This window comes from Talpa occidentalis, unplaced genomic scaffold (assembly GCF_014898055.3).
Source record: "Talpa occidentalis isolate TD23 unplaced genomic scaffold, MPIMG_talOcc4v2.1 talOcc4.3, whole genome shotgun sequence".
Taxonomy (NCBI): domain Eukaryota; kingdom Metazoa; phylum Chordata; class Mammalia; order Eulipotyphla; family Talpidae; genus Talpa; species Talpa occidentalis.
In genome coordinates, this window is record NW_023603184.1 from 19,045,484 (window position 1) to 19,059,505 (window position 14,022).

The 14,022-nt window shown below is 35.2% G+C and overlaps 1 protein-coding gene across 9 annotated transcripts in view; it reads left to right on the forward strand.

Moving 5' to 3' along the window:
* The window catches only part of CCDC34 (coiled-coil domain containing 34), a 111,350-nt gene that overhangs the window by 18,505 nt on the left and 78,823 nt on the right, over positions 1-14,022 (forward strand). For 8 of the 9 annotated variants that reach the window (XM_037522559.2, XM_054699318.1, XM_054699322.1 and 5 more), the window contains exons 4-6: positions 2,008-2,166; positions 3,523-3,664; positions 5,700-5,824. In XM_037522559.2, the coding sequence (XP_037378456.2) occupies positions 2,008-2,166; positions 3,523-3,664; positions 5,700-5,824 (426 nt within the window). The remainder of the gene's footprint in view (positions 1-2,007; positions 2,167-3,522; positions 3,665-5,699; positions 5,825-14,022) is intronic. The other variant, XR_008553470.1, reaches the window with a different exon arrangement.

Consider the following 14,022-nt stretch of genomic DNA (forward strand, 5'->3'; position numbering starts at 1 on the left):
TTCTTTCCATTTATTTGAGTCATCTTTGATTTCTGTCAGTAATGTTTGTAGTTTTCTATCTACTAGGGTCTTATGCATTTTTTGTTAGCTGTATCCCTAAGCATTTCATATTCTTGATGAGGAAAGCAGTAATCTTCCTTCTTCCTGATATTATCTTACAATTTCCATGCCTTGTTTTGATACCATAGTAATGCCAGGCTTTAAAATGAGTTTAGGTGTGTTCCCTTCTTTTCTAAAATTTTTGTTGTAATTGGTATTATTTCTTCCTTAAATATGTAATAGAATCTACTAATGAAGAGTTTTGTTTGTAGGATAGTTTTTAATTTGGAACTGTTGCTGTAAGTAGATGGTTATTCAGATACTGTATTCTCAAATCAGTAAAGTGGTATGTTTTAAGGAATTTTGACATCTAAATTGTTGAACTTATGACATAAAATTGTTTTTAATGGTCTGTAAAATCTGCAGTCACCTATTACTTGCCGTCTGTGTAACCTTAGGCAAATTGCTTAACCTCTTTGTGCCTTAGTGTCCTCGTTTGAGAAATGAGAATATAATAGCACATCTATCTTATATTGTGACTTATAAGAATTAGTTGACATGGTAACTACATGTAAAGTGTGTGAAATAATAACAAGCAGAGTTAGTACTCAATTAATGTTAGCTGTTATAATTAAGAACAACATGGGGACTTGACTCCTTGCTGATGAGGTCATAGAGGAGGGTCATGAGCCAGTCAGATTGAACAAGATATGCTCTAAGATCCTTTTCAATTTGTAGATTTTATGACAGCATGAAATTGTTAACATTTAGTATTGTTTCAGTGGATATTGGGTTTTCAGCATAGAAAGAATTCCTTATTGCTGCTTTTGGCTGGCCAGGAAGGAGGAAATATAGCAACCTGGGGAATAACTTGGGCTTTGATTGTCAAGACCTGCCTTTTGCACATAGCATAGGATATATGTTGTATGTAATTAATGTTTTTTGATATTATTTGCATTATCTATATTAAAATATTGTACAAGATACTTTTTAAGGGAAGAATTTCTTTTATTGGCTCATTTCTTTGTTCCATGAAGAGTGATATATATGATATTTGTATTGCATATACTTTATGCCTTGTAGATTATTTTCTAAACTTTTGATAAAGCAAGCTAGGTGTGTCTTTGGTTATTTAGAATTTAACTATGTTGGTGGATCATCTTTTGAAATAGAAAGGGAAAAATCAGACATAGTCAACAATTTTTCCTGTAACCAGCCGGTTAATTAGTATTTTAGACTTTGTAGGCCATACAGTCTCTGTTGCAGCTACTCAGTTTTTCTGGTATAGTGCAAAAGCAGCCGTACACCATAATTATATAAATAAATAGATCTGATACATTTCAATAAAACTTTATTTATAAATACAAGTGGCCTAGTGGAACAGATTTGACTAACAGACCATAAATTTGCAACCTCAGTTCCCTGTAAGACTTACAAGAATTATATAGCCAGTGTTTTGCCTATATGTGCCCATATAGCAATATTTAATGGGCCAGAATGTTTTCTGTAATTCACTGATGGTGAAGATTTATTCAAGTATTCATATTGGCAAACTGTTCAGGAAATGTATGCATTTGTGTCTTCTATTTTAGAGTAAGGATAAACATCAATTAAAAAATACTAAGATTTAGGGCAATCTAACAGATTGTAATCTCTCTTCACTGATTTATTCAATGCATTTTTATTGAGTACCTAGTATTTACTCAGCACTCTTTCAGGCTCTGTGTATACTTTAGTGAGTAAATCTCTTCCCTGCCCTCATGAGAGTTATAGGCCAGCTAGTTGACTAGCATTGACTTATAATTTGCAGGTATGTTAAATATTTTCAAAAGCCACATGCGCCAACCACTGTCTTGCCACCTATTTTAAAAGATAACTAAAGTTTAAGAAGTAACTTTATAATACAGTCCTTCCTCATATGAGGAAAAGTGCAGGTATTCAATTAAAATTCCTCCACTTTTATTGAAGCAAAGAAAAGAAAGGGAACAAAAAATTAATAAAGAAATGGAGGAAAAAGCTGCTAAAGAACTGAAGAAAGAACATTTGCAAGAAAAAGCAAAAGAAAAATATCAAGAATGGCTAAAGAAGAAAAATGCTGAAGAATGTGAGAAGAAGAAGAAAGAAAAGGTATTTTTATTAACATGACCAGTTAGAATACATAACTTTGATGTACATCTGTGCCTACTATATTTTAAAGATTTTATTTATTTATACATACAAGAACCGGGGTACAGGCCAGAGTTTTGGGGGGTGAGAGGATTCACCAGAGACAGAGAACAGACAGGGAACAGAACAGGCAGATTGACTGAAATACACTGCTGAGGGGAGCAGCAGGTGAGTCAGGAGACGTCTGCTGCGCCATATGGTTCATCTCCCTTGCCGGGGATTAGTGGCTGCGGTGAGCTTCTTAGGTTGCATATTAACCCCTTGCGCCACCAGGGAGGCCCCTGTGCCTACTATATTTTAGTAAAGTATTGAAATCTGTACTATGTTAGCATAAGGAATCACATGAGCTATTATCTATTTTTTTTTAAAGATTTATTTTTTATTTATTCATACAAACACTGGGTACAGTCAGAAGCATGGGGGGGTGGGGGAGTGTAAGAGAATTCACCAGAGCCAGAACGGAGAGCAGAACAGGCAGACTGACAAAGTACACTGCTGAGAGGAGCAGCGGGTGACAGGAGAGGTCTGCGCGCCATGTGGGACCCTCGTCCGGTGGCGGGGGATCGAACTGGCGCTGCAGAGGCTGCGGGCAGCTTCGCAGCCCAGCGCTCAACCGCTGCGACCAGGGAGGCCCACTATTATCTATTTTTATGTTATTTTACTGTGTTTAAGTTTTTTTTTTTTTAAGGTTTATTTTATTTATGCATACAAGAGCTGGGGTACAGGCCAGAGATGCGGGGCAGGGATGGTGGGGTGAGAGGACTCACCAGAGACAGAGTAGGGAACAGAACAGGCAGACTGACTGAAATACACTGCTGAGAAGAGCAGCGGGTGAGACAGGAAAGGTCTGCTTCGCCATGTGGGTTGCTCCCTGGCCGGCCCAGGATCGAACCCGTTCTGCAGAGGCTGTGGATTTCTTCAAAGTGCGGTGCTTAACCTCTTGCATCACCAGGGAGACCCCTCTGTTTTAAGTTTTAAGATTGAATATGTATGTATAGTTTTCTTCAGTTGAGAATATTAATAAACATGCTGATTTTTTTAGTCAGATACAAAATTTTTATTGTTGTGAATTATTCTTTTAAAACAACAAATTGCTTTTTTCTTTTTGAGTTTGATATCTTATTATAACTTGGAGTTAGATTCCTTCCCTAGTCTTGTCAAATAGTGCTTTCAAATTATAGAAATATGATCAATATGTATGATCAATCAGTCAGCCATTTGGGTGGGAAGCTACTAGGGGAAAAAATCAATAGACTTTGAATGAAATTTTTAGTCAACAGAATATCCTTGGAGATTCTTTGGTCTTGTCATTTCAAGGAAAAAGAAAAACAACGACAAACTGAATTACAAGAAAAAAAGGAAATAGCAGAAAAAAAGTTTAAGGAATGGCTGGAAAATGCAAAAAATAAGCCTCGCCCAGTTGCAAAGAGCTATGGTTATGCCAATGGAAAGCTTACAGGTTGGTTTTATGTCATGTGGTTTACATAAATATGGTTCGTAGGAACAAATATTACACATTGTGTTTCCTTTTGACAGAAATAGAAATGTATAAAAATCATTTTTCTTTCAAATTACTATTTCATTTATTTATTTTTAAAGATTTATTTATTTATACAAGCACTGGGTACAGTCAGAAGCACTGGAGGGTGAGAGAATTCACCACAGCGGGGAGCAGAACAGGCAGACTGACGAAATACACTGCTGAGGGGATCAGCGGGTGCAGCAGGAGAGGTCTGCGTGCCTGGTGGGACCCTCGCCAGTGGCCGGGGATTGAACTGGCGCTGCAGAGTCTACGGGCAGCTTCGCAACCCAGCGCTCAACCGCTGTGGCACTGGGGAGGCCCGAATTACTCTTTTCTTAAAGACTAAAACATACTGTGTTGCTGTGGAGATACTACAACTTTATTGTAATTCTCCAAAAAATCTTAAGGCAGTAGTTGTAAAACTGCAAGGTAATAATTTCTAACAAAAAGATATAAGAAAAGCTCTTACTTTTCTTGGATGATAAAGCCTCAATCAGGATATTTTTAGAAGGGTCATTTTTCCCCTTTTCTTCTAACTCTCTAAGACAGAGCTTCCCATGGCTGTGGCCCTTTGTTTTTGCAGGGTGTAATACTGATCAGCCTAGGAGCCAGACACAAGATGGTGTGGCCTGTAGGCTTCGTCTGATTATAAATGGTGATGCGTGTTTTCCTTTGTGTTTCGTGTTGGAAGTTCATACCTTGCTGACAGCTGCCTTCACTTGTTTAAGTGATTTATTATTAAAAATACTCCCATTCTGTTTTGTTCACACAATGGAACATATTCCAGACTTTGTTTTGACCATCTTAGTGAAGTGTGTGTTGACATATCTATGCAGTTAAAGTGGGCTGCCCAGGTCTGAATGACACATTCCTGCTGTCAGAATTCGGGCCTCTCGTACATGTCACAGAGGTCATCCATTACAGCTACTGAGCATGAGCTGTGCCTTCTTTTTTCTTTGTTGTTTGAAAAGAGGAGTAATAAGTAGTGGTTTTAACTAGATGATGAGATAATAAAGTTAAAACTTCAGTTGAGAATATATGTTGACTAGAATTTAATTGCTAAAAAAAAGACAATCCATTCTAGAGTAAAATAAAAATGATATAGTAGACTAAAATTAAATAATAAAATAAAAATTTATATAATAAAAATATTAATCTGCATTCTAGTAAATGAGTTTTAGTCTAATAAATACCATATTTATCTTCAAATGCTGCATATTCTCTCTTGCCTTTAAGTTTTTATTCCTTACATTCTTATCATTTATACATGTTATGTAATAGAGAAATTTAGATGACTAACTATGTGATTGGAATATTTGGATATGATACCAAAATGTTGCTTCTTCAGTTATTAGATGTCAGGTATCTAACTCTTTAAAGCCTTCATTCATATCCATCCCAGTAAGGGAGCATGCCATAATTAGTATTCAAAATGACAGTGACATTATATTTTATTACTTTGATAGTAATTTTGAATTTCAGTGATTGTAAGTGATTCACTGATTCTAAGAATCTTGATTTACTGTAGCTATATATACAAAATGATTTTTTTCTATGAACTTAAAGTGTATGACCAGGGGAAATTAGTTCACAATCAGTTGTAGTTTCGAGTTAAGAAAATGAAGTCTTGTTTAACTTAAGAATTCTAAAATTGATTTCTTAGTAAAGGCTTTATAGGAGTTTTTATTTTTAGGGTCTTTAATATTGACATTCTTTGGACTCTTGGAATTATCTTTTCTATTTTAACTTGTACTGCAATATTTACTGTGTTTTAAGTGTCCTTTGTTTGAAAATATTCAAGAGTTCAAATTTTAAATGAATCAAAGTTATTTTTGGCATCCCCTTTTGGTTGTTTTTTTTTTTTTTTTGACATTTTTAAATATTTTTTCTAGGTGTTTTAAAATAAGTAGTTTCTTTGTTCTCAAGAAGGTTATTTTTATTTTGTGTTATTCTGATTTTTTAATAATTTTAGGTTTTTACAATGGAAATTCTTATCCAGAACCAACCTTTTATAATCCAATTCCATGGAAACCAATCCATATGCCTCCTCCCAAAGAAGCTAAGGATCAATCAGGAAAGAAGACCAAAAGGCCCAGCGTAAGTCAGCCACACAAGCCACCATCTCTAGTAGTTCATAAAGCCGGAAGCAGTCTTTGCCTTGGAACTCTCTGCAAACTACAGAGATAGTAAACATGGGAAATTGCATGCTTGTATTGGGGGCTATTTAATTTTAAAATTAGAGATTGATTTTTTTACTCCTTACAGTTCAACATTGATGTAGTTAATTGACAAACTCAAATTTTGCATGTGTATATGGAGTCCTTAGAGTTTATTGGGGACAATATTTTATAGACATTTTCATTCCTATAAATATTTCAAGGTTGATTTCACATGTTGTTTCACAGCATAAATGACTAAATATCTAACAGTTGGTTTTGTATTTAGCTTCTGTTAAGCCTACACTGTAATACCAATAAAACCAGCATTTTTTTTTCTGCGCTTTTATATGCCATGTTGTTTGTGTTTATGTTTATGAAGATTAAATTCAAGCCAACATTTCTAAACTGTATGCTCAAGATACTAAGTGCTATAATTTTCCCTTGTAAATGTTTTTAAATAATCAGTCATGTTTTATAACAAGGAAATGAATTTAGAATTTTTAAAAGGAAAATTTTAAAACATTGTTTTGTGCTCTGGGCCTTAGATTGCTACATAGTAATCTTGAGACACTAACAATATTTTGCAGCACTTTGTATAAAAGTACTTCTATATTAATAATAATTAGGTTGCCAATTTTGAAATTAGGATTAATTGTACTTTATATTTTAATATTAAATGTCATGATATTTAATTTTATTAATAAATTCATGTTAAGAATAGTTCAAAGGTTTACTAAATTAGCCCTTTTTACTAAAATTTAATTCTGTATTTTTGTGGGGGAATGATCAAGAAATAAAAATTTGTTGTGGTTATATAAAGTTCAATAAGTTCATTAAAAGTGCTTCCTATTTACAATAGAATGCATTTCATGTTTCTGCTTGGTTAGTCTTCAGACAAGTTTCTGGTGATTAACCTGCAGGGCTGTTTTTGGGCAATACACGAAAACAGCGGTAGAATCTTTGAAGGGTATCGTGTCATCAGAAATCTGTAAACATTTACTTCTAAGCAGAACACTGTTTGGAAGGAGTCAGTAGTGTTTGTTGGGTCAAAATATTGGTGACTATTTTTCCCAGAACTTCTCAGACACAGTGAATCTTCTACACGGTCAGTTCTCTGGTGCAGACTCACCTATACAGAGAGAATGTGGAATGTGCTGGGATGGTGCTTTTAAAAAACACACTGTATGTAATGCCTGAATTCTTTTTATTTTTTCCATCTATGTTGAAGTAATTTAATTCAACAGTTTGTACCAAGAAACAAAATGAAATAGCAGACATCCAATCAGAGGGGGAAAAAAAGGGAGAAACCATACTTTAAATATGAACATTCATCTTTACCTCTTTCTTTTTTTTTTTTAATTGTAATTTTATTTTTATATTCCCCATACAATTGCAACCCCCTTATTTTGACCCCAATTCTTCCTTCCCCCCCCACCCCCCATAGAGTGTCTCTGGTTCATAGTTGTTTGTTGATTTTGATTTTTTCTTTATTATAGTTATTCTTTTTCCTGGTCCCTTATTTAAGTTTTATAGATTCCTGCTATGAGTGAGACCATCCGGTATTTTTCTTTTTCTTTCTGGCTTATTTCGCTGAGCATGATCCCTTCCAGTGCCATCCATGTTGCTGCAAATTGCATGTGTTTATCTTTTTTGAATGCCGAGTAATATTCCATGGTGTATATGTACCACATCTTCTTGATCCAGTCATCTATTTTGGGGCATTTGGGTTGTTTCCAAAGCTTAGCTATTGTAAATAGTGCTGCTATAAACATAGGGGTGCAGGTGCTCTTTGGGATTGATTCTGTGTCCTTTGGGTAAATACCTAGGAGTGGAATTGCTGGATTATATGGAAGCTCTATGTTTAGTAGGTCAAGAAATCTCCACACAGCTCTCCATAGTGGTTGGACCAGTTTGCACTCCCACCAACAGTGCAGGAGAGTTCCTTTTTCTCCACAACCTCACCAACATTTGTTGCTAGTTTTTTTAATATGTGCCATTCTCACTGGTGTAAGATGGTATCTCATGGTAGTTTTGATTTGCATTTCCCTGATCACAAGTGATGTTGAACATTTTTTCATATGCCTGTTGAGTGCCTGAATTCTTGAGGGTTTTAGATATAATTGTTATATCTTTAAAAAACCTTGAATTTCACAGAGTAGATTAAGTCAGTTAGGCGACCTTAAGTGATAACCAACACCTAATAAGAATTTTTACAATCCATTATTAGTTTGACCAGTATTAATTGAATATTTACTCTGACAGATGTTTTGCATATTGATTTCAGAATTTGATGATATATTTCTTTAATTCAGCAAACATGTACAGCCTAGTTGGGAAAACATGTAGCAACTACCAATGATAGAGTGTTCATTCTGTAGTACAATATGCTAAAAAATAATGTTCAGGGCTCGTCTGGGTATATAGATTAGGGCTAGTTCAGCTGTGTAGGGGTTAGGAAGGGCCATTTGTGCTGTTAAAAGATAAGCAGGAATTCTCCAGATGGGCATCGGACTGACCACATTCATGGACATGTGGTGAGGAGCAGCTGGGAGAGAAGCAGGTCTGAGTGTAGCATTCTGCATGCTGCTGAATTTGGACTTGATGCTGTGGGCTTGGATATTCCAGTATTAGTACCCTAGTGATATACTTTAAAAAGATTTTCTTGACTACCCAATTCATTTATTGTTAAAATCCCATTTCATTAATCTTTTTAAATTATTTATTAATATAATATATTTATTAATCGATAATAATTTTTATATCTTCAAACCAGTAAATGCAACTGAGTACTAGGAGATTCATGTTTTTAACCTTAATCAAGTTTTCTTAAAGTTAAGATTCTTGCTATTGTTTTAGGTTTTATATACTTTATACACTAGTAACCTTTTAAATTTCTCTTAAGTTTTTTAAAGATCTTTAACTTCTACTATACTTCTTTGATTGGAATTGCTTTAAAATAGGTAGGTAACATGTAATGTGAACAGTTCATGATCTGATACAAAGAACACATAGATCTGAGTTTACGTTTGAGACTTGGCTTTCTGTCTACTTATCTGAAGGTGCCTCATTTGTTTTTTCTCTCAGTGTTTGATATTTTGTCTAATTTAACAATGTGTCATCAGGATATAAAATAATTAGTGAAAATACTTAAAATGAAGTATGATGATATCTTTTTGTATGATGATATCTCTGATAAGATATACCAATATTCTTTTTCTTAAATGATAATTGACTTATATAATAACTGATGGTTAATGTACCAATCTTGACTGATGATATACCAAAAATAAGTTAATTTACGAGTGTTTAAGATTGACTTTCATTACCCCTGTACTAAAAGTAAAAAGTGAATACTGTTTTTTTCACTTTCTTCAAATTGATCCAATAGATGTTTATTGAATACCTACTATGTGCTATTTAGTATTCATCTGTGAATAAAGAGTGTATTCCTGTTGCCTTCATAGGATTTTTTATGATCATGATCGGAAACAGATACTAAACAAGTATTTATTTGGCTCTGAGTGTTATGAAGGAAATAAAAAAGGGTATTGGGATAAATAGTGACTGGTGTGGGAGAGTGTTCACTACGTTAGATGAATGAGCTTCTCTGAAAACCCAAGCCGGTAACATGCAGCTGAACTAGCCAGAACAATGGCCATTTAGGCAATAATTCATTTGGTGTGCTTGAAAAAAGACCAGTGTGACTGGAGTGGAGAGAAGATAGAGACTAGAAGGAAGAAAGGTTGGAAAGTAGGGCAGGGCCAGATTACACGCAATCCTGCTCTTCAGTAGTTCAAATTTTATTCTAATTATATTGGGAAGCCTCGGAATAGTTTTAATCAGAGAATTGATATCATCCTGTTTAAATTTTTTTTTAAATAATTTTTATTTTTATATTCCCCATACAATTGCAACCCCCCCATTCTGACCCCAATCCCTCCCCTCCCGCCCCTCACCCTCCAAAAAGTGTCTCTCGTTCATAGTTTTTTGTTGATTTTGATTTTCACTTTCTTATAGTTATTCATTTTCCTGGTCCTTTATTTAAGTTTTATAGATTCCTGCAATGAGTGAGACCATCCGGTATTTTTCTTTTTCTTTTTGGCTTATTTCGCTGAGCATGATCCCTTCCAGTGCCATCCATGTTGCTGCAAATTGCATGTGTTTATCTTTTTTGAATGCCGAGTAATATTCCATGGTGTATATGTACCACATCTTCTTGATCCAGTCATCTATTTTGGGGCATTTGGGTTGTTTCCAAAGCTTAGCTATTGTAAATAGTGCTGCTATAAACATAGGGGTGCAGGTGCTCTTTGGGATTGATTCTGTGTCCTTTGGGTAAATACCTAGGAGTGGAATTGCTGGATCATATGGAAGCTCTATGTTTAGTAGGTCCAGAAATCTCCACACAGCTCTCCATAGTGGTTGGACCAGTTTGCACTCCCACCAACAGTGCAGAAGAGTTCCTTTTTCTCCACAACCTCGCCACATTTGTTGTTGCTAGTTTTTTTAATATGTGCCATTCTCACTGGTGTAAGATGGTATCTCATGGTAGTTTTGATTTGCATTTCCCTGATGACAAGTGATGTTGAACATTTTTTCATATGCCTGGTGGCCATTTGCATTTCCTCTTCAGAGAAGTTTCTTTTTAGCTCTTCTGCCCATTTTTGACGGGATTATTTTCTTTGTTGTTGTTGAGTCTCATCAGCTCTTTGCAGATTTTTGTGATCAGTCCTTTATCATTAGTGTTGTGTGCAAAAATGTTCTCCCAGTTGGTGGGGTTTCTCTTTGTTTTTGTTATTGTCTCTTTTGCTGTGCAGAAGCTCTTTAATTTGATGTAGTCCCAGCTGTTTATCTTTGCCTTCACTATCACTGCTTTGGGTGATGTATCTTTAAAGATGTCTTTGATGTGCAAATCACGTAGTGTTTCGCCTATATTTCCTTCTATATATTTTATGGTTTCAGGTCTTATGTCTAGTTCTTTAATCCATTTTGAGTTGATTTTTGTGTATGGTGTGAGGTAGTGGTCAAGCTTCATTCTTTTGCATGTAGCAACCCAGTTTTCCCAGCACCATTTATTGAACAAACTTTCTTTGCTCCAATGCATAGTCTTTGCTCCTTTGTCAAAGATTAGTTGACCATAAATCTGTGGGTTTATTTCTGGATTTTCTATTTGATTCCATTGGTCTGTATGTCTGTTCTTGTTCCAATACCATGCAGTTTTGATGATTATGGCTTTGTAGTAGAGTTTGAAGTCTGGGAGTGTGATGCCTCCATTCCCTTTTTTTTCAGGAGCGCTTTGGCTATTCAGGGTTTTTTGTGATTCCATATGAATTTCATCAATAATTGTTCTATTTCTTTGAAGAATGACATTGAAATTTTGATTGGAATAGCATTGAATCTGTATATTGCTTTTGGTAGGATGGCCATTTTAATAATATTTATTCTTCCAATCCATGAGCAGGGGATGTCTTTCCATTTCTTTGTGTCTTCTTCTATTTCTTTTAACAGTGTTTTATAGTTTTCTTTGTATAGGTCCTTTACCTCTTTTGTTAGATTTATTCCCAAATATTTGATTTTTTTTGTTTCGATAATAAAAGGGATGGTTTTTCTGATTTCTTCTTCTTCAGATTTATTGTTTGTGTATAGGAAGGCTACTGACTTTTGCGTGTTGATTTTGTATCCTGCCACTTTATCATCTGCAAATAGTGATAGTTTGACTTCTTCTTTTCCTATTTGGATTCCTTGTATGTCTTTCTGTTGTCTTATTGCTCTGGCTAGGACTTCCAGTATTATATTGAAAAGCAGTGGTGAGAGTGGACATCCTTGTCTTGTTCCAGATCTTAATGGAAATGCTTTCAGCTTTTCCCCATTGAGAATGATACTGGCTGTTGGCTTGTCATAGATGGCCTTTATGATGTTGAGGTATGTTCCTTGTATCCCAAGAATTTCAAGGGCTTTTATCATGAATGCGTGTTGCACTTTGTCGAAAGCTTTCTCAGCATCTATTGATATTATCATATGGTTTTTATATTTCTTTTTGTTGATGTGTTGGATACGTTGATTGATTTTCAGATGTTAAACCATCCTTGTGTCCCTGGAATGAATCCTACTTGGTCGTGGTGAATTATCTTATGGATACATTGTTGGATTCTGATAGCTAAAATTTTATTGAGGATTTTTGCATCAGTGTTCATTAGGGAGATTGGCCTGTAGTTTTCCTTTTTTGTGTTGTCCTTGTTCGGTTTTGGTATTAGTGTAATGTTGGCTTCATAGAACGTGTTTGGTATTGTCCCTTCCTTCTCAATTTTTTGGAAGAGTTTGTGAAGGATAGGCACTAATTCGTCTCTAAATGTTTGGTAGAATTCATTTGTAAATCCATCAGGTCCTGGGCTTTTGTTTTTGGGGAGGTTTTTGATTACCATTTCAATTTCGCTGCTTGTAATTGGTCTGTTTAGGTGTTATATTTCTTCTTTATCTAGCTTTGGGTGATTGTAGAGTTGTAGGAATTTGTCCATCTCCTCTAGATTGTTGAACTTGTTTCCATATAACTGTTCATAGTAGTTACTGATTATTCTTTTGATTTCCGCTGTGTCCGTTGTGATTTCTCCTCTTTCATTGATGATCCTGTGTATTTGTGCTTTCTCCCTTTTTTCCTTTGTGAGCCTGGCTAGGGGTTTGTCTATTTTATTGATTTTTTCAAAGAACCAGCTCTTGGTTTCATTGATCTTTTGGATTGTTTTTTTAGTTTCAATTTCATTTATTTCTGCTTTGGTTTTTATTATTTCTTTTCTTCTACAGGTTTTGGGGTTTTTTTGTTGTTCTTTTTCTAGATCTTTGAGCTTCGAGATTAGGTTGTTTCTTTGAGTTCTTTCTTGTTTCTTGATGTGAGCTTCTATTGCTATATATTTTCCTCTTATTACTGCTTTTGCTGCATCCCATCCATTTAGGATATTGGTGTCCTCCTTGTCATTCAATTCAAAGAATTTTTTAATTTCTTCTTTGATCTCCTCATTAGTCCAGTGGTCTTCCAGTAGTGTGGTTTTTAATCTCCATGAGGTAGGAAAGTTCCTTGCCTTCTTTTTATGGTTTATTTCTAGTTTGATGCCTTCATGGTCAGAAAAGATGGTTGGTATGATTTCAATCTTGGTGTATCTGTTGTTTGTCTTGTGCCCCAGTATGTGATCGATCCTGGAGAATGATCCGTGTGCGCTTGAGAAAAAAGTGTACTCCAGTTTTTTGGGGTTTAGTGTTCTATAGATGTCTGTTAAGCCCAAATGCTCTAGGTCCTTATTTAGAGCTTTAGTTTCTTTACTTATTTTTTGTCTTGTTGATCTATCCATTGTTGATAGTGGTGTGTTGAAGTCTCCCACTACGTATGTGTTTTCTCTGATGTCTGTTTTCAGAGAGGACAACAGTTGTCTGATATATTTTGGTGCTCCTTCGTTTGGTGAGTATATGTTAATGAGTGTTATTTCTTCTTGAAGTATTGTCCCCTTGATCATAATGTAGTGACCATTGGGGTCTCTTCTTATTTTTTTGAGTTTGAAGTCTGTTTTATCTGATATAAGTATAGCTGTTCCTGCTTTCTTTTTTGGTCCATTTGCTTGTAGGATTGTTTTCCATCCTTTAACTTTGAGCCTTTTTTTATCTTTTGTAGCTAAATGTGTTTCCTGGAGACAGCAAAAGGTTGGGTTTTGTTTCTTAATCCAGGCTGCAACTCTGTGTCTTTTTATTGAAGAGTTTAGTCCATTTACATTTAGAGTTAATATTGATATATTAGCATCTGTATTTGCCATTGTGTTTGTCTTTCCTTTGATTTTATTTATTTATTCTTTTAATAACTTTTTTTGGGGGGGGGCTTCTTTTGTTGTTATTCGTCCCTCTGCGGTTCTGGCTTTAGGACTCCTTGTAGTATTTTTTGGAGTGGTGGTTTAGTCGTAATGAAATTCCAGAGTTTCTGTTTGGGAAGGTCCTTATTCTTTCTTCATACAGGAAGGAGAGCTTTGCGGGATAGAGTATTCTTGGTTGGCATCTGTTTTCTTGGAGTCTGTTGTCTATGTCCCTCCACTCTCTCCTTGCCCGTAGTGTTTCTTCAGAGAAGTCTGATGTCAGCCTGATTGGTTTTCCTTTGAATGT